General features: G+C 61.8%; 2 protein-coding genes across 3 annotated transcripts in view; both read right to left on the reverse strand.

The window, feature by feature from the left end:
* Window positions 1–3,871, reverse strand: part of MN1 (MN1 proto-oncogene, transcriptional regulator) — a 29,341-nt gene extending 25,470 nt beyond the window's left edge. Inside the window, 2 exon segments of the mRNA XM_056859676.1 lie at window positions 435–3,312; window positions 3,314–3,871. Coding sequence (XP_056715654.1) covers window positions 435–3,312; window positions 3,314–3,871 — 3,436 coding nt within the window.
* Window positions 3,872–10,520: 6,649 nt separating this feature from the next.
* On the reverse strand, window positions 10,521–22,180 carry PITPNB (phosphatidylinositol transfer protein beta). 2 transcript variants are annotated; one of them, XM_056859538.1, is made up of 11 exons: window positions 22,161–22,180; window positions 21,979–22,009; window positions 21,423–21,568; window positions 20,543–20,634; window positions 19,814–19,821; window positions 19,029–19,103; window positions 18,687–18,770; window positions 15,356–15,433; window positions 13,183–13,293; window positions 12,820–12,942; window positions 10,521–10,571 (listed from the first exon to the last, which is right to left on the reverse strand). In XM_056859538.1, the coding sequence occupies exons 1-11, from the start codon at window positions 22,178–22,180 to the stop codon at window positions 10,521–10,523; spliced, it is 819 nt and encodes a 272-aa protein (XP_056715516.1). The 2 variants fall into 2 exon arrangements, with proteins under 2 accessions (XP_056715516.1, XP_056715517.1); XM_056859539.1 differs by lacking the exon at window positions 10,521–10,571 and adding an exon at window positions 11,590–11,637.
* Between the last annotated feature and the right edge of the window lie 1,147 nt (window positions 22,181–23,327).

A 23,327-nucleotide genomic window follows, 5' to 3' on the forward strand; every position in this document is an offset into this window, starting at 1 on the left:
TCGGCATCTCCCGCAAAACGAGCCTCCGCTCTTTGCCTGGCCGCTCTTTGCCTCGCTCCCTCGCAGACGAAGAGCAGCCACCCCTGGGGAAAGGGCAGCCCTATCCCCCCCTTTTCCAATCCCCCCCATCAAGGACTCAGCAGGAGCCTCTGGGGTCTGTTCCTTTCCTAAGTTGCCACCAGTGGCCTTCAAAGGAGGAAGGGCCTGGTGGGGGCTGGCGACTGGCATCCAGGCCTGGCTGACTGGCCCGCTGCCCTGCGGCTTCCCCTCCCGCCCCGCCTGGGAGTCCCTGGCCAAGCCTGGCAGCACCTTGTTTCGGGGTGCTGGAAGCCGAGGCCGGCTCTCCCCTTCCAGCCTCCCCCCCCCCCCCCGCGCCCCGTGCCCGGCCCTCCAGCAGCCCAGGGAAAGGGGGAGGGGGGTGAGGGGGGCGCTACCTTCTTTGCTGGGCATGGGGGGCTTGGCCTTCTCCCAGGGCGCCAGGGCCTTGTCCTCCTCGTGCCCGTCGAGAAGGGCCTTGTCGGCGGGCAGGTACCAGGCGGCAGAGTGCTCGGCCATGAGCGAGTCCAGGTCGATGGTGCTGACGGAGGAGGAGGAGGAGGAGGAGGAGGAAGCGGAGGCCTTGCTGCCCTCGGCCGCCGCGCAGCAGCTGCTCAGCTCGTCGCCGTCCTGGCCGCCGCCGTCGGGGGGCTGCTGCTGCTGCTGCTGCTGCTGCTTGGCGCTCTGGAGGGCGAGCGGCTGGTCGTCGGAGATGCTGAACTGCTGGCGCTGCAGCTGGATCTGGGCCTGCAGGATCTCCAGCGGGTGGATCTCGTCGTGGGCCGGCGCGCCGCTGCTGGGGGGGGCCCCGCCGCCGTAGCCGTCGGGGGGGCTGGAGGTCGAGGCGGCGTGCAGGCCGAGCGGGGCCAGGCCGCCCTTCTGTCCGTGGAGCAGCGGGCTGCGGCTGGGCGGGCCTCTGGCCAGCGGCGTGTCGGAGCTGGAGGACACCCGGTCGTCGGCGCCCGCCTCGTCGGGGAAGTCTCCGCGGGGCGAGCCGGCCTCGGCCTTCTCCAAGGCAGGCAGCAGCTCGTGCTGCTCGGCCGCCGCCGCCCCGGCCGGGGGCAACAGGAGGTCTGCGGCGGCCCCCTTGGCCCAAGGGGCGGCGGGGGCGGGCGGGGTGCTGAGGGCCTTGTGCGGCTCGTGGAGGTGGGGGGCGCCGCCGCCGCCGCCCCCCGGGCCGCCTCGCTCCGCCGCCTGCCCGGGGCTGCTGCCCTCCGCGCCGCCCGACGGGCCGTACTTGTCGAAGAAGCCGCCGCCGCCGCCGCCGCCGGCCGGGCTGACGTGGCCGCTGTCCCGTTTCCGACGGCCCCTGCCGCGCCCGCCGCCCGCCTTGGCGTCGCCGGGCGCCGGTCCGGGGGAGTAGTTGGGCGACAAGCCGCTGTCGGCGGGCGGGGGCCCGGGGGGAGGCGGCGGGGGCCCGGGGGCGGCCGCCTCGGGGGGCTCGGCGGGGCCGAGCTTGCTGCGCTTGGCGCCCTCCCCGCCGCCCGCCCCGCCGCCGCCGCCGCCCGCCGCCCCCGCCGCCGTCGGGCCCTTCTTGGCGAAGGTGACGTTGAGGTTGGGGGCGCCCAGGCTGGCGATCATGTTCTGGCAGGCGGTGGACAGGGCGGCCAGGCAGCTCTGCCCGAAGAGGCCCCCCCCGACGCCGCCCTCCTTGGGGCCCCCGCCCGGCCCCCCGACGCCGCCGCCGCCGCCGCCCGCCTTGGGGAAGGAGGCCAGCGACAGGGCGCCCAGCTTGCTGCTGGGCGGCGGGGGCCGGGGCGGCGGGGCGGCGCTGTGGAAGTCCGTCGGGGGGCCGTAGGGGGCGGGCGAGGCGCCGTGCGGGGGCGCCTGGCGGCCGGGGGCGCCGGCGAAGGGGAAGGCGTGCTGCTGCGGCGGCTGCGGCGGCTGCTGCGGCTGCGGGGCGGCGAAGTCCGGGCCGGGCCGGCGCTCGGCGGGCGGGCTCAGGCCGAACGGGCCGTGCAGGCCGGCGGGGGAGGGCGCGGGGCCGTCGGCCGTCGGGGGCAGCCGCAGCGTCGGGGGCTCCTGCAGGCCCGCCAGGCCGCCGCCCCCCGGCCGGAAGAGCAGGTCCCCCGCCGCCGCCGCCGCGGGGAACCAGGCGCCCTCCTGCGCCTCGAAGGCGGGCTCGGCGTGGGGGTGGCCGTGGGGCGGGGGGCCCCCCAGCTGCTGCAGGCCGGCCTGGCGGAGGCGCGGCGGCGGCGGGTGGCGCGAGGCGGCCATGTGCTTCATGAGCAGGGCGGCGTGGTGGCGCTGCTGATGCTGCTGCTGCTGCTGCTGCTGCTGCTGCTGGAGGGCGGCGTGGTGGTCGGCGCTGGGCGGCGGCTGGAGCGGGGGGCCCTGCGGGGCCGGCGGCGGGAAGGCGTCGGGCGCGGGCGGCGGGAAGTCTCCCGGCGGCAGGGCCGAGTAGGAGGGCGAGAGGTGGCTGTCCAGGCCGCCGCCGCCGCCGCCCCACGAGTCGAAGCGGGGCCTCTTGGCCACGGCGGGCAGGTAGGGGGGCGCGTCGAAGTGCTGCAGGCGCTGCGAGCCCGGGGGCGGGGGCGGCGGGTGGTGGTGCACGTTGTAGCCGGGCTCCCCCGGGCCGCCGCCTCCGCCGTAGGGGTGCTGCAGGCTCCTGTTCTCCAGCCGGTGGATGGGGTACTCGAAGGGGGCGTGCTGGGCCGGGAGGAGGGCGCCGCCGCCGCCGTCGTCTTGCAGAGCCGGGTGGGCGGCGCTGCCCTCGGGGCACGGCTGCTGCGGCTGCGGCTGCCGGGGCAGGGCGGGCGGGCACGAGTTCTGCCTGGCCAGGAGGCCCGGCGGCGGCGGCGGCGGGTGCGGCGGGTGCTGGTGGTGCAGGAGGGGGTGCCTGGCCCCCAGGCCCGGCTCCAGGCTCAGCGGCATCTTGCGGGCGCCCGCGAACCTCTCGAAGAAGACCCCGGGCGGCGGCGGCGGGGGGGCCTTGGGCATGGCGCCCATCCCCGCGGGCGCTCGGGGCAAGGCCGAGGCGGGCGCGGAGAAGCCGCCCGCGCCGGGCCCCTGCTGCCTGCCGGCCGCGTAGTGGGGCAGCTGCCCGTCGGCCTCGGCGGGGGAGAAGCCGGGGGGCAAGTCGAAGTGGCTCTCGGCGGCGGCGGCGTAGCTGTAGTCCAGGGCCTCGAGGGCGGCGGCGCCGTGGGCGGGGAGGCGCCTGTGCGCGTCCAGGCCGGGCGGCTCCGAGGCGGCGGCGGCGGCGCCGGGCAGGCCGTGGAAAGAGGCGGCGCGGTTGGGCGACTGGTCCAGGGGCAGGCAGGGGGCCGGCACGCCGGGGGGGGTGGTGGTGCGGCGGCGGCGGCGCCTGGAAGTCCGGGAGGGGGCCGGCCCGCTGCGCCCCGAAGCCCTCGCCGCCCGCCGCCCCGTCGGCCAGGTGCTGCTGCTGCTGCTGCTGCTGCTCGTAGCCGTCGGCGGCGAAGGCCTGCTGGGCGCCCGGGTAGCCGAGGAGGCGGCCGCCGTGCAGGCACGAGGCGCTGGGCTCCGGCCCGAAGCCGCCCCCGAAGTGGGCCGCGGCGGGCTGGGGGGGCGCGGCGTGCGGGGAGGGCTGGCTGCCGAAGAAGGCGTGCGCGGGCTGGGGCTGGGCGTGGGGCAGGTCGCCGGGGCCCCCGCGCGCCCCGGGGAAGCCGTAGGCCGCCTCGCCCGCCAGGCTCAGGTTCATGGCCAGCAGCGCCGCCGGCGACGGCTCGCCCAGCCCCGCCTCGCCGCCGGCGAAGGGCGACGCCTTGAAGTGGCAGCCCCCGCCCGCCCCGAAGCCCCCCCCGCCGCCGTTGCCGCGCTCGCCCGCCCCGCCGCCCCGGCCGCCGCTCGGCGCCTCGAACTGCTCCAGCGCGAACATCCTGCTGCCGCTGCTGCCGCTGCTGCCGCCGGGCCGGGGCTCCCCGGGAGCGGCGAGCGGGCTGCTGCTGCTGCTGCGGCGGCGGCGGCGAGGAGGAGGGGGCGGCGCGGCGGCCTCCTCACATGGTGCGCGGGGGCGCCGGGGGGGGCGCCGGGCGGGGCGCGGGGGCCGCCCTGGGCCGCATGGCCTGTCCGCCGCTGTCCCGACGCCGCTCCGCCCGCCCGCCCGGTGCCTGTCGCTCGCCGCCGCCTCGCTCGCCTTCAGCCGGCGCCCGGGCGGCAGCAACAAGTTTTGCATTTCAGCCGGACCTGCCAGCCGCGCGCGCGGCGCCAATCAGCGGCCGGGGCGGGCGGGGCGCGGCGGCCGGGGCGGGGCTCCCCCTTAAGGTGGCGCGCAGCCCCCCCCGCCCCCCCCCCGCCGGGCCGCGACGGCCACCGGGCCGCCCCCCCCCCCGCACGACCGCCTCGGCCGCCGCGCCTCCTTAAGGCGGCGCCAGGGCGGGCCGCCCGGCTCCGGGGCCGCCGTCGAAGCGCCGCCGCCGCCGCCCGGCTCCCCAGGAAACGCTGAGCCCCCTCCTCTGCGGGACGGCGCCTTTGGCGGCCGCCTCCGCAGGGGCGCCCATCGAGCCGGCCCTTCCCGGGGGCTGCCCCACGCCCCCCACCCCCCGCCCCCGCGAAGCAGCAGGGGAGCAGAGGCCGGCGCCGGAGCCCTCGGGCTGCCCCCGACGCGCCCGGTGCCCGCGGAGGGCCTCTCCAGAAGGGGCCGGGGCGTCTCTGGCCGGCTCAGGACGGCGGGCCCTGATGACATACGGATCGGGGGCGGGGGGGGGGGGCGAGAGAGCGGGCGCCGGCAGGCCGGGCCGGGCCGAGGCTCCCGGGCGGCGGAGGCAGACGGCGGCGGGCGAGGGGGCTCCACCCGGGCCGCCGCGCCGCTCCGCTCCGCTCCGCAGGCCGCCCGGCGCCGGTGCGGCGGTGGCGCGCTGCCCCCTCGCGGCGGCGGCCGGCAGGGCGCGGCGGGCCGGCTTCGCGGGGGCCGCTGAGGGGCGGCGAGCGGCGCTCTGCACGCGCTCTGCAGCCTTGGGCCCCGAGCCGCAGCGCGGCGGGGGTGGGGAGGCGAGGCTCCGCTGGCGAGCGCCCGGCCGCCGCCTCTTCCCCGGCGGGCCCCGCAGGCTCCCCTCGGCGCCCCGCCACGGGCCAGGCGGCCAGCCTTCCAGGCCAGGTGGCCTGCCGGGGGCCTCGTGCTCGCGGCCGTGTGGGAGGCAGCAGCCCCGCAGGCCGCCCTCCCGGCGTGGGGCTGGGCGCGCCGGCCCACGGACCAGAGGACTGCGGCGCGGAGCCAGAGGCGGCGGCCGGCAGGCCGGCCGGCCTCGAAACCCACCCCGGAGGGAGGAGGCCGCGTTCGCCGCCCGCCCTTAACCGAGCGAAGCCGCCTGGCCAAGCTCTGGAGAGCTGGGAGGGTTCCGGACGGTCGATGCCCCCCGCGCCCCCCCCCCCGTCGAGGATTCCTACTCTCCATGCGGTAAACGGAGCCTCCCTGTGCAGGGGCAGCGTGCTGCTGGCTGAGCAGAGTCCGAGCAGCAGCGCGCAAATGAAGCCAGGCCTCATTGGCAAACGGCCTGCCAAGTAGGGTTGCCAACCCCCAGGTGGAAGCTGGAGATCTCCCGGAATCTCAGCGGATTTCCACATCAAAGAGCAGTTCCCCTAGGCAGGGGTCTGCAAACTGCGGCTCCTCTTTGGCCCGATGAGTGCGGCTCTCCAAATGTGGTTCAGAGCCCCTGTTCTCGCGCCCGCCCGCGCTGGCAGCCCAGCTGCGGAGCCAGCGCGCCTGAGAGAGCAGGCGAGCGGGCGCGCTGTCTCTCCCCCCCCCCCCCGCTGTGGAGAATGGCCGGGTCCCCCTTTCCCTTGCCCTCCATGGTTGGGAGGCTAAAGCCTTCCCTCCCCTCTAGCGGTGCGGCTGGGCGGTTCCTGCCCCCCCCCATCAGCTGTTGGGTGGCGGGCTTCCTTTGGTAGACCTGGCCTCCGGCTGAGTCCCATTGGGAGGCCAGGTCTACCCACTGGCTTTCTTGGCAGTAGACCTGGACTCCGAGGACGGGGAAAAGTCCCCCTTCAGAGGCCAGGTCTACCAATTGGCTTCTATGGGCCTCCAGAGGCCAGGCCAACTGCCAAGAAAGCCAATGGGTAGACCTGGCCTCCCAATGGGATTCAGCCGGAGGCCAGGTCTACCAATAGGCTTTTATGGCGGTAGACCAGGCCTCCGGGCGGGGAGGGGGAAATGGCAGGGACTTACAATTCAATTTTTATCAATAAATAAGATCACTATTAGGTATGATATCAAGTTTTATTCAGTGTACCTATAGTTTAATTAAGACTTAAAACTTTATTAAGTTAATAAACAGTGTACCTACCTATATAGTTTAAGAAATTTGGCTCTCAAAAGAAATCTCAATCGTACTGTTGATATTTGGCTCTTTTGACTCATGAGTTTGCCGACCCCTGCTAGAGGGTGGACTCCATGACATTGTACCCCACGGGGCCCCCTCTCCCCAAACCCTGCCCTCCCCAGGCTCCACCCCCCAAATCTCCCAGTCCAGAGCTGGCAACCCTGCCCCTGTGGCGCCTCTTGCCCGGCCTCTCTGGGAGCATGCACTGCCCGCCAGGCCTGCCCACGTCGGTCTGCATCTTCTGTCTTCGCTCCCACCTTCAGCAGAGCAGGAAGGCCCGGATGCTCTCAAAGGCCGTGTGCCCCTCCCCGAAGGCAGCCAGCCAGCCTGCGTCCGGCTGGCCGCTCCCTGCCGCCCAGCTGGGCCTTCCCGGAAGCAGGAGCCCTGGCCTGGCACCCAGGGACCCGTCGACAGAGGCAAGGCAGGCCTCACCGGGCCTGGATTGGGACCCTTGGCAGGCCCCTGCCTGCGGGGCCAACCTGGTGCTGCTTTAGCATCCAGATATTCTCAGGCTTAAGGCATTGGTGTGTGTGTGTGGGGGGGTGGGCACAGGAGGAGGAGAAGCCAAGACTCTCCAGCCTTCTGGGAAGAGAGATGAGCGCTGGCTCTCCCAGTTCCATTGATTGCCCTGAGGAAAGGAAATTTCCAAGAAGTGCTCAAATAAAGATTGGTGTAACATTTTATAATGTGCTAAGAGGCCGGGGGGGGGGGGGGGAGAGCAAAGCCTGCCTGGCAGAACCAGAAGCACTGGCCCTTCCCGCCCCCACAAAAAAAGAACACCTGGCCACAGCGCAAAGCACACAGAGCGCAAGCGATCCTGTGACACCCTGGCATTTCTTGCTCTCCTTTCTGTGCCTTCCACCACCCTCTCAGAGTCTTTCGACAGCACATAGAAACGTGCGCTGGAGCCCACTGCCCAGTAGCTGGGGGGGGGGGGAAGACATGCAAAAGGTGGCTGAGCCACAGCTGGGCCCCCTTTTGACTGGTCACTTGGTAGCAGGACTAATTGGACGAGGGCAAATCCTGCTTCCGTACCCACTGCCCTCAGCTGCTCTGACTTGGGGCCTTTAACGGAATGCAATTAGTCGAAAAGGGCAAGAGTCCAGTAGCACCTTAAAGACTAACCAAAATATTTTCTGGTAGGGTATGAGCTTTCGTGAGCCACAGCTCACTTCTTCAGATCTGAAGAAGTGAGCTGTGGCTCACGAAAGCTCCTACCCTACCAGAAAATATTTTGGTTACTCTTTAAGGTGCCACTGGACTCTAGCCCTTTTCTACTACTGCAGACAGACTAACACGGCTACCCACTGGGAATGCAATTAGTGTGTGTGTGTGTGTGTGTGTGTGTGTGGTTTCCTGGTCTCTGTTTGCAGAGGGGCAGCAGGATGTCAAACGGCTACCCATTAATGCCAAAGCACTGAGGGGTCCCCAGGGGTCTGCGAGTGCCGCTAAACTTTTTGGAACGGTCATTGTCGTCGGAAGGGGTTCTGCCACAACCCAGCCTAATCCCATAAGCTACTTGGGATAGCTGTTTAACCTTTGACCCACCCTAGATTCTTGAGTTGTCCCTCCTCTGGGAAGCTGCAGTTTCCACCACGGAGGGGATGGTAGAGGAGCGGAGCGCCACCCCCATGGTTTCCTCCACAAGGCAAACAGCAGCTGGAGGGGGGGCAAAGTTGGGGAAAAATTAAAGCCTTCTCCGCTGACCTGGCTCCTCAAAGCCTCTTCCCCACATTAAAAAAAAATAATGTTTTTGGGTTGTTCAAACACACTAAGTACCCTCACAAAAGATGACATTAGAAAAGTTAGAATATATGAAGCTGGGCCACAGCCCCAGGGAAGGAGGGGGTTAACTATCAAAAAAAAAAAAAACCCTCCGTTTCTCTGATCAAACTTTCACATACCCCCCACCCACGCACACACACAGATTTAAGCCCTGGTAAGGAAAAGGCAGGGGTGTATGTGCCCCTTTCTTCCCCCTCCTGGGGATCAAGGCAGGCTGGGGTGTGTGTGTGTGGTGTTGAGTGTGTTGTTGATCAGGGGAACTGCGTTAGAGGAAAAGTTAGCCCCCCCCCCTCCAGATGCCCTGACCCATAATGCCCCAAGGCTGTTTTTTAGGCCAAATCCTGTCACAGAATCCCAGCATTTCCCAACCCTGAACTGGCATTTGTGCCGGGGTGTGTGTGTGTGTGTGTGGGGGGGGCTGATACAATGGTGCCCAGGCCCACCAGAACGCCGGCCTATCAAAGTGGCTCTGAGAAGGCACTGGTTCAAATCTCTCCTCTGCCACCACCTCACCCTCTAGTCTCAGCCAAGTCTGTCTCCACACACACACATACAATCTGCAGTGTGGTGTAAGCTGATGAATAGTTTGAGTGTGAACACTAAATAAAAGCAAATTATTATTAATTACAAGGGTTATTGAACAATGGGGCAGGGCCTAACCTGCATACTGCATATACAAACACCAGTTCAGGATGGCAGCCGAGTCGTGGGACCGTGGGACAGTCGTGCCGGTCTGCATAGATTAAGGCCGTCTCCTTGAAGTTGACAGCAAAGCCTGTCGGATGCTGACCTGAGAGGGCGGAGGCCCTTTTAGGTTGAACAAAATGGTTCCTGGGAAGTTTGCCTTCTGGAGAACTGAAGCAGCAACATACCCTGGCAAGGCGGCCTTTTTGCCTCTGCTATGAGCCCTAAGACTCTCATTCCGCCCCCCCATCCCCACAGCCCCATTCTCCCAGCACGAGGGTACCCAAAGCACAGACAAGGAGGATTTTATGAGCAAATTTATTTAAATTTCCTTAATGCGGTCCAGGCCAGAAACTGCAGAAGGAAGCTACATTTTACATTCATGACCAAGTTCCTTTCCCAACGCCTGAGGACTATTCCCCCACCCCACAAAACTTTGGTGTGAAGCCATGGTGGGAGAGCCTGTATGCATTGGGGGGGGGAGGGGGGAGGGCACCCACCGTTCAGCAGATCTATGAGACTCGGCCCCCCCTGATGGCTTCTCCGTTGGTTCAGTGGCCACGGCAGCCCCTCCCACACGATACCCTTAAAGCCGGCCAGAGTTCGACTCCTCCGCTCCATCAAGACTCTGCTGCTACTCTACCAAGCTTTGGGGAAGGCGGCATATCCAGGGTACAAGTCCCTCTCCTCAAAAGAAGGGAAGATATCCTTAAGACAATCTACAGAAGGTCTTCCAAAGACCAGTTCTTGTGTTTACCTCTAGTCAATAACAAAACAAAAAAATGCTAAGGTTAAAATTTTGCCACATATATCTGAACAGCAACAACCTTTTATACAGTGTATTTTTGAGCATGAAGAGAGCCAGAAACCTCGTTTCTCCTCTGTCTGTTGCAGCAAAGGGCAGCTGACAAGCGACAGCTCTGGAACGCAGGAGCAAAAGCGGAGGTCTCTGGCTGCCAGGCTGAGCTGAACAAGCATCTACCATAGGTCCATTCATGATGCTTACAAATCACAAGCATCTTCTCATTTTGCTGATTTTAGTGAAAGAAACACTCAATTTTCAATATACAAAATACCAGTAAAACAAGATTTTTTTTTCTTTGCAGCAGCAGACTGATAAAAGCTGGGCTTTTTTTTCCCTCCTCATTTTCCCTCAATAGCAAAAAACTGACTACTGCTACAAGAGCCATTTCTGATTTGATTTTGAGACAGCGACAATCCAGAAATAAATAGCTATAAATACATTCAAGAGTTCTTATTCCAAAAACCAGGTGGGGAAACACAAGACAGGGAGTTAACTGCTGATCCAGGCCGGTTTGCATAACAGCAGGAGGAGAGACTCAGCCCGGCTGCCGTGCCCCTGGAGCCCTGGAGCAAGCTGAGCCACGAGACCCACCGGGAACGCGGCCTCCAGTCGGCTCGAGGGCCAGCCTGCTCCCGGGCTCAGGCAGGCATCCAGCACAAAGCGGTCAATTGGTCCAGTGGCAACCGTCATGGAGCATGGCCGCGGCACTACTGCGGCTGATTCTTCTCCCCTGACGTGACACTGGGCGGGCTCGTTTGCAATAGGTCTACATAATGAAAGGGGTTTCCTTTGTGAAAGAGATCCAGTACCCTGGAGAAACTGGGGCAGCTCCTCCGGACATGTGCACACGCTGCTGTGTGCGCACGCATGCACAACCCCGATGTGCAGAGTCATGTGGATCAACGTGCTGACAGCCAGGCTGGGAAGACGGGCTGTCATTCATCGTTGGCGGCGCTCGTCCCTCTCACCTGACCTTGGTTACGCAACTGCAGAGAGAAAAGGCAGAGCCCATCAGAGGCAGAATTGGCCGGCCGTGTCGCTGCCAAGAAACGGAGTGAGGATAAAGCAGGACCACGCAGCCCATCAAGATGGCCAGCCACGCAGCCAGCAGCAGGACCGGCCGCACTTGCTAGGGGAAAAAACCCGCTCCGGAGCCTAGCACAGAGCCTGGGGCTGGGAGACAGGGCCTTCGGAAGCTAGGATTCATTCTGGGGAAAGGAATCAACTTCCTGACAGAGTGGTTCCTCAGTGGAACAGAGGCTTCCTCAGGAGGTGGTGGTGAGCTCTCCTTCCCTGGAGGTTTTTAAGTAGAGGCTAGAAGGCCATCTGTCAGCAATGCTGGTTCTGTGACCTTGGGCAGGTGATGAGAAGGCGAGGGCATCTTGACCATCTTCAGGGCATGGAGTAGGGGGTCACTGGGCGTGTGTGAGGGGGGAAAGTAGTTGTGAATTTCCTGCATTGTGCAGGGGGTTGGACTGGATGACCCTGGTGATCCCTTCCAACTCTACGATTCCCCTGTGAAGCTGCAGCAAGTTCGAGAGAAGCAGCAAAGACCACACAGGGGGATTCGACACCTTCACAACAGGGGACGCCCGATGCTAATTCAGAGCAGCTCATCTCCTTAAGAATAAACCACTGAGCTGCTCTGGCTTGACCCTGGAAGCTCCAGGGGGAGCCACAAAGGGCAGGAGGGAGAGCCAGACACAGAAGCGCGAGGCCACCCGCCGAGGGAACGGGCACCAGGATCCCGAGCACGACAGACCGGGCGGAGAGCTGGTAGGATGCAAGGCTTTGTCTTCAGAATACCACGATACTGGCAGTGAAGTATTCATGCCCGGTGCCAGAGAGAGAGAGAGAGAGAGAGAGAGAGAGAGAGAGAGAGAGAGAGAGAGAGAGAGATGATAATGATAAGAGTGGGCTGGCGGGGAGCTCAGACACGGCCCTCCTCTCCCAAGGAATCACTTACACAACTTGATTCTGCCTGTGACCCTACACAGGATTCCTCTAGACGTCAGCAGCCAACGTACCTCGAACGGAACCCTTCTTACGCATCTAGATGCAAAATAGAACTGTCAGCCTCCGGGCAGCTAACCCAGCAGGGGTTAGCGATGAAGGCTCACATCCACTGAAGAACGGCTTTCGTCAGCCAGCCCCAGGCGGGCCTGGCCCCTGCGCACGGGGAAGGGAAGGGCAGCAAGTGCTCGCCCGCCTTCCCAGCACACAACTTAAGCAAACTGCTGGGACGTCTTTGTGCTGCCTCACTGGAGAAGGGCCGGGGGGGGAAGAGGAACTCAGAAACTGGATCTGGACATTTTGGTAGGCTAGACAGTGACCTACAGGCGCGCAACCCTGAAGCCAGAGGAAATTCACCAAGTCCCGGTGATTCTGGTGTGTTTTCAGCACGACACAAGAACTCCTGCTGGAAGAAGAGCACGGTGCTCAGAGAACTGTGTGAAACTGTCCAGGGCTGAGATGCAGGAAGAGCAAAAGAAGGTGCAGCGGAGGACAGGAGAAATCAGAGAGAGCAACAGAGACATGTGATGAAGAAACCAATGCTGGCAGAGGAGAGACAGGCAAAGACAGACAGAGAACCCTGCGCAGAATGAAGGGCTGGGGCCACGGCCAGCCGCCCCGCCCCTCTCCAGGCATGAGTGTGTGCGTGCGTGTGGGGGAAGGGGCAAGAGAAGGACTCAGTGTGGGTGGGGGGACAATCCCTGTGAGCAGAACAACAGGAAAGCATGCTGCTGCAAACAGGGTTGTGGTTCTGGCTGTCACAGCCCAGCCCCCATCAGACTTATGAGCAGCAGCTTTGCAAAGAGACGCACAAGAAGAAGCAGGAAGATGAAAATGCCCAAGTATGGCAGGCAGGTGGGGAAAGAAGGCAAGAAGATTAGGCCCACCACTGAGCTCTACATGAGAACGCCACGTTTGCGGAGGAGCATCCAGCAAGCACCCCGCTGGACAGGGCCAAAACCAACAGGAGGGCTTGCCTGGGGTTTGCCCCATTGCACGAGCAGAGGGGCACCCAATCCAAAGGGAAAAGGGCAACAGCCCGTTTCAGAGTCACGAAGAGCTGGAAACAGCCGGCAGGACAATCTGCCTCCACATTCAGAGCTCACGATGAGCACGGGCAAGAGGGGCGGAGCCTCTTTACCACAGGCCTCGGAGCTGATGCACATTCCCAGGGAGCGGGGAAGGGAAGACCTGCAGCGCCGGGGCTGGCTGTCTACTCACCGCTTCCAGCTCTCTCTGGGTTTCATCCTCCATCTGCCGGATGTCTTCCATAGAGAGATCGATCCACTTGTCAATCCAGCAGAAGAGCTGCCGATGGAAGTTGGTGAAGATCCTCTTTTCTTGCTATTGAGAGGAGAGGATGTGTGGGGATCAGCTGGCAGGCCCAGGTGGACCAAACAGCTGCTGCCAGGAAGGGGGATAGAGCTGCCCACCCCCCTCCCCGGGGAAGATTCCAGAAGGAAGCAGAGGATTTCCCTCCCCACCCCCACCCCACCAGTTAGAATCACAGGGTTGGAAGGGACCTCCAGTGTCATCTAGTCCAACCCCCTGCACAATGAGTTGTCTCTCCAGCAGGCTTCTCACCTTCTGAATGAAGTTCTCGACTTTATTCTGCAATCCCCACCACTTAAATTTGATCGTCACCAACTTGTAGGCGCACATTTTGGGACAGTCCTCATCAGCTGCCAGCTCCTTCTGCAGGCACAGAACCAAAACACGCGCCCAGGGGATGAGAGGGAAGCCAGCCCCCCACCTGCAAGTCCAGCCACCGCCACCACCAGAGAAGTTCCAGTTGTTGGAATTTTCCTAGTGCGGTGTGTGGCTGATTGTGCGCATGTAAAAAGAATAACAGAATCACAGAATTGGAAGGGACCACCTGGGTCATCTAGTCCAACCCCCTGCACAATGCAGGAATTTAAATTTGCAGCTTATTAAATTTGCAGATGATTCTAAATTGGGAGGGGTAGCAAATACCGTAGAAGACAGAACCAGGATACAGGATGATCTTGACAGGCTGGAAAACTGGGCTAAAACTAATAAAATGAATTTCAACTGAGATAAATGTAAAGTTCTGCATTTGGGTAAATCAAATGCATAATTATAGGATGGGGGAGACTTGTCTTGGCAGTAGGTCATGGGAAAAGGATCTTGGAGTCTTAGAAGACCAAACACTGAACATGAGTCAGCAGTGTGATGCGGTAGCAAAAAAGGCAAATGGGATCCTGGGCTGCATCAACAGAAGTATAGTGTCCAGATCATGCAAAGTGATGGTATCGCTTTACTCTGCTCTGGTTGGACCTCATCTAGAGTATTGTGTTCAGTTTCGGACACCACAATTTAAGAAGAAGGATGTAGACAAGCTGGAACATGTCCAGGGGAGGGCAACAAAGATGTTGAGGGGTCTGGAGACCAAGTCCTGTGAGGAAAAGTTGAAGGAGCTGGCTATGTTTAGCCTGGAGACAACTGAGAGGGGATACGATAACCAAGTATTTAAAGGGCTGTCATATAGAGAATGGTGCTGAGTTGTTTTCTGTTGCCCCAGAAGGTCGGACCAGAACCAACGGGTTGAAATTAAATCTTGAGTTTCCAGCTAAACATTAGGAAGAACTTTCTGACAGGCAGAGCGGTTCCTCAGTGGAACGAGGCTTCCTCAGGAAGGGGGTGGGCCTTCCTTCCATGGAGGTTTTAAAGCAATGCCAGCAATGCTGATTCTGTGAACTTAGGCAGATCATGAGAGGGGGAGGTGGTTGTGAATTTCCTGCATTGTGCAAGGTGTTGGACTAGATGGCCCTGGTGGTCCCTTCCAACTCTATGATTCCTGTTACATGCGCACAATCAGTCACACACCACACTGGGAAAATTCCAACAACTGGAACTTTTCTGGTGGTGGTGGTGGTGTGGGAAGCTTTCCTGGTTCTCATCCAGTTTAGGAGGGAGGAGCCCACACTGAATAAAGCTGTCCCCCCCCTTTCAGGGAAAGCCCCCTCCCCTCCCCCAAATGCCCTCCAGCTACTCACTTTGGGCATAAAGGCTTTGGCAGACCCTTGCGGGCAGGGCAGGCACACAGGGGTGCCGAAAGCAGCCCGGAGCCCACAGCCAAGCACCAAAGGCCCTGGAACGCCTGCGGCAGGTTTGGCCAGCGCTTCTGGCCCATGTTCCTCGGGCATTTCAGAGACGCAAGAAGGATTCCTGGTGCTTATCGGCATCCGTGCAGAACACTGACACTTCTAGAGAAGCCTCCTCTCCTCCTGTGCGGGCGCAGAGTTCTGAGCCCCCAAGGGGGCATGGGGGCAAGGCGAGGAGGGTTGCGAGCAGACCAGAGGAGGCCAAGGGAGTGCTTCCCACAGACCCCTCCCAAATGGGACGCTTGGAACTGACCCTCACGAGACCCGGCCCACCCACCGCGACTCAACGCGCAGCCCAGGCTGCCCGGCTCCCACGCAAAGGGGGCTCACACATCGAGGGGGCCCCAAAGGCCGCCTGGCTCAACCCCGCAAACCTCCCATAGAAATCAGGCCTCAGGATGGCTACAACTCCGCCCTGCAGGAGCCCCCCCTCCATCTGGGCCAGCCAAAGACAGGGTACAATGAGCCCACCCTCCCCACAGAGCAACAGTGGGAGGGGGAGAAGGAGAAGAGTCACCCCGGCCACGCTGAGCTCCCTGCAGCAATGGGGGAGGGGGGCACCAACACACAACCCATGCGAAGGAAAGGTCCCTCCTGCTTGCCCCGCGACCTGACCATGCTGCTGTCCTTACCTTCCAGTTGGGTCCTAAAGGGCCTCTCTTGGTCTTGACTGACTGGAAAAGTGCTGGGTCCTCGTCAGCTTTGTAGTCCTGTGAATCAAAACACACCACGGGAAGAGAGGCAAGGCTAAGGCACAGAGAAAAGGCCCCGGCAGTTCTCCTCTGGCCAGGAGGCGAAGGCATCCAACGTGACAGAACAGGAATGGCCCGGGAAAGGCCCAGAGGCAAACCGACCACAGCCCCTTGCCCCCCCTTGCTTATGACCGTGCTCTTCTCCAGAGCTCCCCACCCCAGGCTCCTTTGGGCCAGTGGGGGGAAACAAACTCTTGCCAGCTCAAGTTACAAAACACTCCTCAGGCCAAGCCCTCAAAAGGCCTTCGAAGCACCATGCAAAGTCCCCACGTGTGGACCAGCAGTGTCTGCCTACTTCACACAGCACACCCACCCCACCAAAGCAAGGGAGGAAGCACACAAAGGGCTCCATACCTGAGTCCTGGTGGCAGATCCCCCCCCCACGGAAAGAAGCAGCCTCCTGTAGCAAGATGAGCACACTGCACCCCCCCCACACACACACACTCCAATTCTGCCCGAGTGAATTCTGACACCTGGAACTTCGTCAAGCACCGTGTGCTACGAGAAGGAAAGCTGCCTTCAGACCAAAGAAGAATTCCAAGGGCCTGAGAGCTGACCCCTCCTCTCCCCCCCCACCCCGGGGGAATGTAATCAGATAACTTTTATTCCATTTAAAATGCTCACACGCCTGCCTCTCTCCCCCTCTAGCCCATCAGGGCCCCAGGAAGGCAACCAGCAGCAAAGGGAGGGACCGGATCAGCAGCCCCAGCCCCACAGAGGGGTGGGAACAAGTGCCTCGATATTCCAGTGCGGTGTGATAGTCACCTGAGGAGACCTGGGTTCAAACCCCTTCTCTGCTATGGAAGCTCACCAGATGACCTTTGGCCAGATATGCTGTCTCAGTCTAGTCTTGTTATTATTGTGAGGATATAACGAAGGAGGGGAGAATTACGTTCCTCACCCTGAGTCCTTGGGGGGGAGGAAGGGAGTGCGGTGGACAAAAGCAGGACAAATTCTGCCAGCACTCGCCCGATGAAGAGCGTGGGCCACTGCTGGATTCACCTTCTCCCACCAGGGAAGAAGCCCCCTCCAACAAAAAGCAGCCGTGAAGTGCTCCAAAGACTGCTTCTGTTCAACAGTGGGAAGGATCCAGCACTACGCTGGACAACTCGAGTACGCTTCCGAGGGCCGCAACCATTGTCGAAGGAACTTGGCCAGCGACAGCATGAGAGAGAGGCAGCTCCGTCTGGGTCAGGCTGCAGCAAGAGCCCCCCTCCTTACCAAATTAGTAGGAACAGTAGAACAGGGGAAGGCACCCAGGAGACCTACACCCCAAGATGCGGTAGTGGGAAGGGAGCAGAAGAGGCCCAGGGCAGGATTCCTGCCTTGCTGGGCTGAGATAAGAGACCCTTGCAGAGCTAGGGAAAGCATGGACTCTCTCAGCCCGTCTGCACCATCTCCCAGACCACGGCGCTTGCAAGCTTTGTGCACAAGGATGCAGTTCTCAGACAGAGACCTATGTGGATAAGCTAGAGGAGAGGTGAGAAAACCCCGGGGGTGGGAAGATGGGGCTTCATCAGAAGCTCCTTGGGCAAGTTGAGGGGAAAAGGCAGACTGGAGAAAGAACAGCCCCCCCCCCCAAGAATGCAACCCACCCTAAGAAAACCCTTTAGGATTTCTGGTCAAGAAGATGAAGCAAGTCCACTGGCCTGGGTGAGATGGGGGGGGGGCAACAAGGCAGAGAAGCTGCTACCAACCTGATCTTAATTTATGTTTTCATTCTGTTCATTTTCTTTCAAATCACTTCCAAAAGCGTAGCCCTCTCTGTAGCTAATTGTACGTCTCTTTCTGCTTACACTTTCAAGATTCCTCCTCTCCTGGGAAGTGACTTTTGTATACAAATCACATAAAACAACTTTGACAAAACACTGGAGATGATTAGAAGGAGTCAGGTTTAAATTAAAATTTCAGGCAAGCAACAGATGTCTGCCCAGCCCTTTGTCTACATTTGGAGCAGGACAGGGCGGCCATCTGACTTCCATTAGGCCCTTCAAGAGCCTGCCAAGTTCGGAGCCAGGCTGTTTATTGATCAGTGTTTGAGATTGCTTGGCCGAGGTTCATTCAAAGCGAAGGCCAAGCGCTTGGCAAGACCCGCGCACGTGCAGCTGCAGAGGGAAAGCCCTCTGCTCGTCCACGGGGTTCTCTGCTCCGCTGGCAACCCAGTTTGTTGTGACAGACTATAATTGAGAATCTGATGGGAGGAGAAAGGCAGGGCCCCTCTTCAGGGCCGAGGCAAGTCCAGGCAGGGACCCCCCCTTCCAAATAGGCAAAGACACTTGGAAATGTGCCATTACACACACACACACACACCGTGGAGAACAAGCCACCTCCAAAGTGTGCCTTCAGCTCGGACCAGGGACAGCAGCAAGGCCAGGGGGAACTTGGTCACTGGGATGCAAAGACTGGATCCTGCAAGGGGAGCCACCACCACCCCACTTCCGAGGGCGACAGGATCCCATACGCCCGGTTACCAAGCACGGGTCTGAGCCGCACCACACACCCCATTTCTCACAGCCACCTTTTGACTCCTGAGCTGACCCAAAACCTCTTGGCCCAGGAGGAAGATCTGCTGGGGGGGGAGGGCGAGCACTGCCTTTCCCCCTCTCTGCTGTGTTCACCCTGCATTGCAAGCTGAAAAGCAGCTAATAAAAACCTAAGAACACATCCCTAGCAGCTCTCCTGCACACTTGGGAGATGCATTTACTAGCATTTACACGGGAGTCAGTTGAGCCTCTCCAAGGAGCCCTGCCCAGCCCCGCTTTATATCCATTAATCTGCCGAAACTCAGCAAGAAAAGCTGAGCATGCAGTAAACAAATTCAGCCACCCATAAAGCATCCCAACACAGACATCCTTACAGGCAGTTCCGCAAGTCTCCCGCAAGCTCACTGTCTCAGCCTCTCAGCTCAAGACCAGGGCATGAACGGCCTCTACGAGAAAGCTGCGCAGGAGCAGACATGCCGAGCAAACGCCGGAGAACCCCACCTAGCAGCTGCAGAAGCTTCCAAAGTCCTTCACTCGTAGGACGCTGCCAGCCCACCATAAAAACTGCCACGCGTTGGCGGAAAGGGAAACTTCCCGCTAGTCTTTTCCAAGTAGAAGCTTCTGCAGGCCCGTCTAACTCTGCCAGCAGGAACCCACCCCCCTTCACACCAGCCAGAAGCTGCACCTCAGTTCCTAGCCCCCTCCCCAAGGGGACGGGGTCCACTTACTCCTGGTTCCACTTGGTTTCGGTCAGCAATGTCAATGTGAACAACTTCAATGCTCTTCCATGTATCTGGATCCAGCTCGTGGACCTGCAAGAGGGACAGAGAGTTCCAGCAGCCCTGGCCGTGACTGTCACTCCCCCCCCCCAAGGAAGTACCCCTGGGAGCGGAGGGTGCCCTCGAGCAAAGAGCCAGCGCGCTCCAAGTTGCCCGGCACTCCCCTCGCAGGACTGGCGGAGGCCCACGCATCCCCAGGAAGGGTGGAAGCGTGTCTTCAGTTAGCTGACTGGCTGTCGAGGGTGTCGAGCAGCAGGCCGCATGAACAGCCCAGCCCACTCCCCAACCTACGTTGTCCGAACTCCCCAAGTCCGGCTTATGCCATGTCTCAATTTTGATGACGAAGTCCTCTTTCATGTATTCGTTCTGACAAAAAGAAAAAAATCAAACGTGGCAGGGACCAATAGGATTAATTGCAAGCTCCTCTTCAAGCTGTTTCAAGTGTCACTTCTGGCCCCAAAGGACATCTTGGCACAGGACGACCCCTTAGGGCAGTTGCTTCATCTGCAGCCACAGACAGGGCCCAGGCCTGCCAACCACAGAAGCCCTCCCAGCCTGCTGTGCAAAAGAACAAGCAGTGGCCCCCCTCCTCAACCCACTGAAGCTAAGGGTCCCTCCCAACAGCTCACCCTGAAGGATGGGGGGTGGGCTCTACCCCTTAGGGTGACAAAAGAATGCTTCAGTCTGCGCATTCTAGAACACCTCCCAATTTATTGGTAATTTGCAGGATTACGTGCCCATGTTTCCCCGGAAGGCAGGCGGGAAGTTGCTCAGCATTCTCCCCCCCCCCCCAAGAACTGGGGCCTTCATTTCATCCCCTCAGTCTGCGGGAGGAGATACTGGACGGCCTAGAAGCAGGGCTCGGAGGAAGCAATTTCCATCCCCAAGGAAATTTTTTCTTTTCTCCCCTTGCTGAACGTGCCCCAGTCAGCCTGAAAATCCAGGAGGCTCAGTGGAGGACCTTAATCCCTCACCCCAGAGGGACCCTGCAGACACACTGGCAAACTCACAAGATTAAACATTTCAAAGCTGCTAAAAGTTAAACACCACTTGCAGAGCAAAGCAGCAGTACTCACCGTGACGACTGAAGCCCAGAGATAGCAAAGAGAAAGAGAGAGAGAAAACAATCAGCCAAGGACAGAACCCGACATTGGGGTTCCCTCTAAATACAAGCTCATTGAGCTCACTCGTTAAAATACCAGGGCTGTAGCCCCGCATGCTTGTTCTATAGCTAATGTGCAGGGGTTGGGGAGACAGAACACCCTTTCCCCCCCGAACAGCTGGAAGGCCAAGCCCTCAGGCAAGCTCCCTGGCTATGCTACCAGCCCAGGCCCTGCGGTGTGGTATTCTGGCCATTCTGCTCCTGCCCCTTCAGCCTGTGCCTCAAGTACTTGCTAGACTAGCTAAGACGTGCACCTTGCTAACTGGAAGCCGTCACCCCCCCGGACCACAGACACACCAGGGGTGGACTGCAAGTGCTCACAACCAAGCGAATAGACGTTTACGGAGATTCGTTAGCTAATCAGGTTCCAGTAATACGCTCCAGCGAACGCTGACCCCCCCCCCGGCAAAAGCCCAAGGCTCAGATGACATAAGAACGTAGGAAAGGCCCTGCTGGATCAGACCCAGGTCCTCAAGTCCAGCAGTCTGTTCACACAGTGGCCAACCAGGTGCCTCTAGGAAGCCCACAAGCAAGACAGCTGCAGCAGCATCCTGCCTGCGTTCCTTTACAGCACCTAACACAACAGGCACGCTCCCGGTGCCTGGCCTCAAACTGCTTGCCCGGGGCCAATAAGGACACTCACCCGTCCGGCAGTATGGGTACGCGTTCCAGGCCTTTTCGTGGAAGACCAGCGAGCCTTCGGGAGCAATCATTCGCACAAAACCAGGGACTTTGCTGCAAAACCAGAAGGGAAAGTCAGGACAGTAGAATTCACCGTAAGAGTTCGGTTATCCCCTTCCACAATCTGCCAAAAGAGACATTTCTCACCAGGTGAGCAGTAGACAACGTGCACGCGCCCAGCAATCCAGTACCTGTAAGCCGCTGAAGTGTTTAAATCCCAAGAATAATCAAGCTGAAGTTAAAGGAAGCAACCACGACACAATCCACGCGGCTTTCCACAGAGCAAGCTCTCCCTTTCCTAGAGAGCCTGAAGGCTTGCAAGATAGGAGGCTTCTGTGGAAGAGCCCCCAAGGACCCTGCTTGCTGGTAGGAAACCTCAGGAAGAGTTCTTCTCTCCGCGCGCCCCTCACAGCCAATCGTACCCCACCTACCACTACACACATTTCTTCTCTAGCCAATGAGCAGCGGCATGTGTCATCCCCCCCGAAAGCTTAACTGAATTATCCAGGATCTGCAAAATGCAACAAGTTCTGTTCTCTTTGAGGAGGACCCTGAGAAGGAAAGGAAACCGGTGCCCCCAAAACAGCTCCTCCGACGGTGGGAGATGCTCTTCAAGCAGGGAGCTCCCCCTCCCACAGTCCCACACCTGCTGGCGCCTGCCCGCTCTCCCAGCCGCTACAGCTTCCAGCTAGAAACCCCTCTGCTCCCCACGCCTCTGGCACCCCCTGCATGCGCCATAGGGTGGGCAAAAGCGGCAGGGACAGCGGCAGGGTAGTCGCGGGCCAGGCCTGGGCCACCCCCCCCCAGACCCCATCCCTTCGGCGCCCCCCCCCCGGGGGCACCTCTTCAGGTGGTAGATCTTGTGGGTGTACTGGCCAGTCTCGCCATCCTTCTCGTAGGGCTCGTTCTTCAGGACCTGGATCCCTTCGCCGCCCCCCGTCTCGTTCTTGCTGGCTTCGGCCACAGAATACAGCTGCCCGACTTGATACTGGGGGGGGAGGGGGAGAGGGGGGGGAGAGGGCGGGGGGGCCGGCCAGGGAAATGAGAACAGCCGCCGCCCGCAGCCGCAGCATCCCGGCCCCTCCTAAAGGGAGCCGGAGGAGCTCCAGGGCCGGCCAGGAAGCCCCCCACCCCCAGCCCACCCCCGGGTGGAGGAGCCTTTGGCCCCCAGCCCACCCTACCCTCCCTCTGCCGCGGGCTTGCCAACCTCCAGGCGGCGGCTGGAGACCGCCCGGAATGCCCCCCTCCCTTCCCCTCCGGGCTGCTGCGGACGTATAGAAAGGAGAAAGAGGGGCTCCCTCCCCCCTCCCCCCCGTGGCGGCCCTCCTCAGCATCCGGGGGCCGGGCCTGGCCCCCACCCGCCCGGCTGCTGGGCCGCGGGGGGAGGGGGGCACCCACCTCTTGCACGGAGCAGGGCAGGACCACGCGGCTGCAAGGGAAAGACACGGGTGTGTGGGGGGAGTCACAGAGAGAGAGAGAGAGAGAGAGAGAAGGGGGGGCGGCCGTGAGAAGGGCGGCGGCTCCTGGGGGGGGCGAGCGGGGGGGGGCTTCCCACCCCCCCCCGCCGGCCCTCCACTTACAATTCCTTGACGAGCACCATCTTCCCGCACAGAGAAGCGCGTCGCGCAGGCGCCACCGGGCCCCGCCTACCCCCCTCCCCCACACCGCCGCGCTTCCGGCGCGGCGCACAGCCAATCGGGAAGGCCGGCAGCGGGCCTCCAACTCCGCCCCCGCCGGAAGTTCGGGGCGGCAGGGAGCGAGGCCCCGCCTCTGGCCTCCTCTCTGCGCCGCTTCCGGTCTCCGCTGCCCAGGAGGGCGGGTTCCGCCACAGAGACGTCGAGGCCTAGAGCAGGCCTACCGGAAGCTCCGCTTGCGTATCTCCCCGCCTGCCGCTGGGAGGGGCGGTGGCGATCCCGGAAGGAAAAAACGGGGCGGGGCTTTCAGTACTTCCGGTAGGGTGTTGGGGAAAGTTGTGTGCTTGTGGGGGGGGGGACTTTCGCTCCCTCAACGCCGGTGTGGGGAGGCGCCGGAAGCCGGGGGGCCGACAAAGGCTGCAGCCCCCCCCCGCTCAGGCGGGCCTTCCGGCCGGCGCAGGAACCCCCCCTTCCCCCCACCCCACGACCCGGAGCATCCCATCCCCCCGGGGGCCTCCCGCCAGGCAGGAGGGTCAACGGCGGGGGGCGGGTAGGGCGTCCAGACCCCCGGGGCCCACAGCCTGCCTAGGCCCCTTCCCCCCCCCCCAAGGACCCGGGTGCCGCCAGGGAAAGAGGGCGAGAAGGGTCGAGAGAGAGAGATTGGAGAGCGGGGTCATGCTGCTGATGCTTTTAATAGACACAAAGGAGTCACAAAAAGGGGGTGGGGGGGCGGCGGCGGCGGCGGTTGCAATAAAAATATGAAATTCTTTTTACAGGGTAAACGTCGGAATATAAAAAAGTTTAATGCTGCTGCTGCTGCTGCTGCTGCCTGGAAACGGGAGTTGACTTTACAAAAATGTCCGTAGAGGCCCAAACACGGCTGATGCTACATAAAACGAAGTGCGGAGAGGAGGAAGAGGGGGCTCTAGATCCGCGGGGGAGGCGTGCACGAATTTGCGCGCCCTCCACTCCCGCAGCCCTGGCCACCTCCGGCCCTGCCGCACCTAGGGGAAGGGAGCCGAGCGACCCGTCCCGGGCAGGGGGCAGGTGCCGGAGGGGCGGCTCAGGCTGCCCCCCACAAACTGGAGGTGGGGCCCGCTGGCAGCCGCAGAG

The sequence above is a fragment of the Euleptes europaea genome, chromosome 13, assembly GCF_029931775.1.
Source record: "Euleptes europaea isolate rEulEur1 chromosome 13, rEulEur1.hap1, whole genome shotgun sequence".
Lineage (NCBI taxonomy): Eukaryota > Metazoa > Chordata > Lepidosauria > Squamata > Sphaerodactylidae > Euleptes > Euleptes europaea.

Coding starts and splice junctions, on each gene's coding strand:
- PITPNB (XM_056859538.1), bottom strand. CDS start 22,180: ATGGTGCTCGTCAAGGAATT. Junction 13,294..15,355: donor CTTTAGGACCCAACTGGAAG/GTAAGGACAGCA, acceptor CTGTGCCTGCAG/AAGGAGCTGGCAGCTGATGA. Junction 10,572..12,819: donor CCCAGAGAGAGCTGGAAGCG/GTGAGTAGACAG, acceptor TTCTCTCTGCAG/TTGCGTAACCAAGGTCAGGT.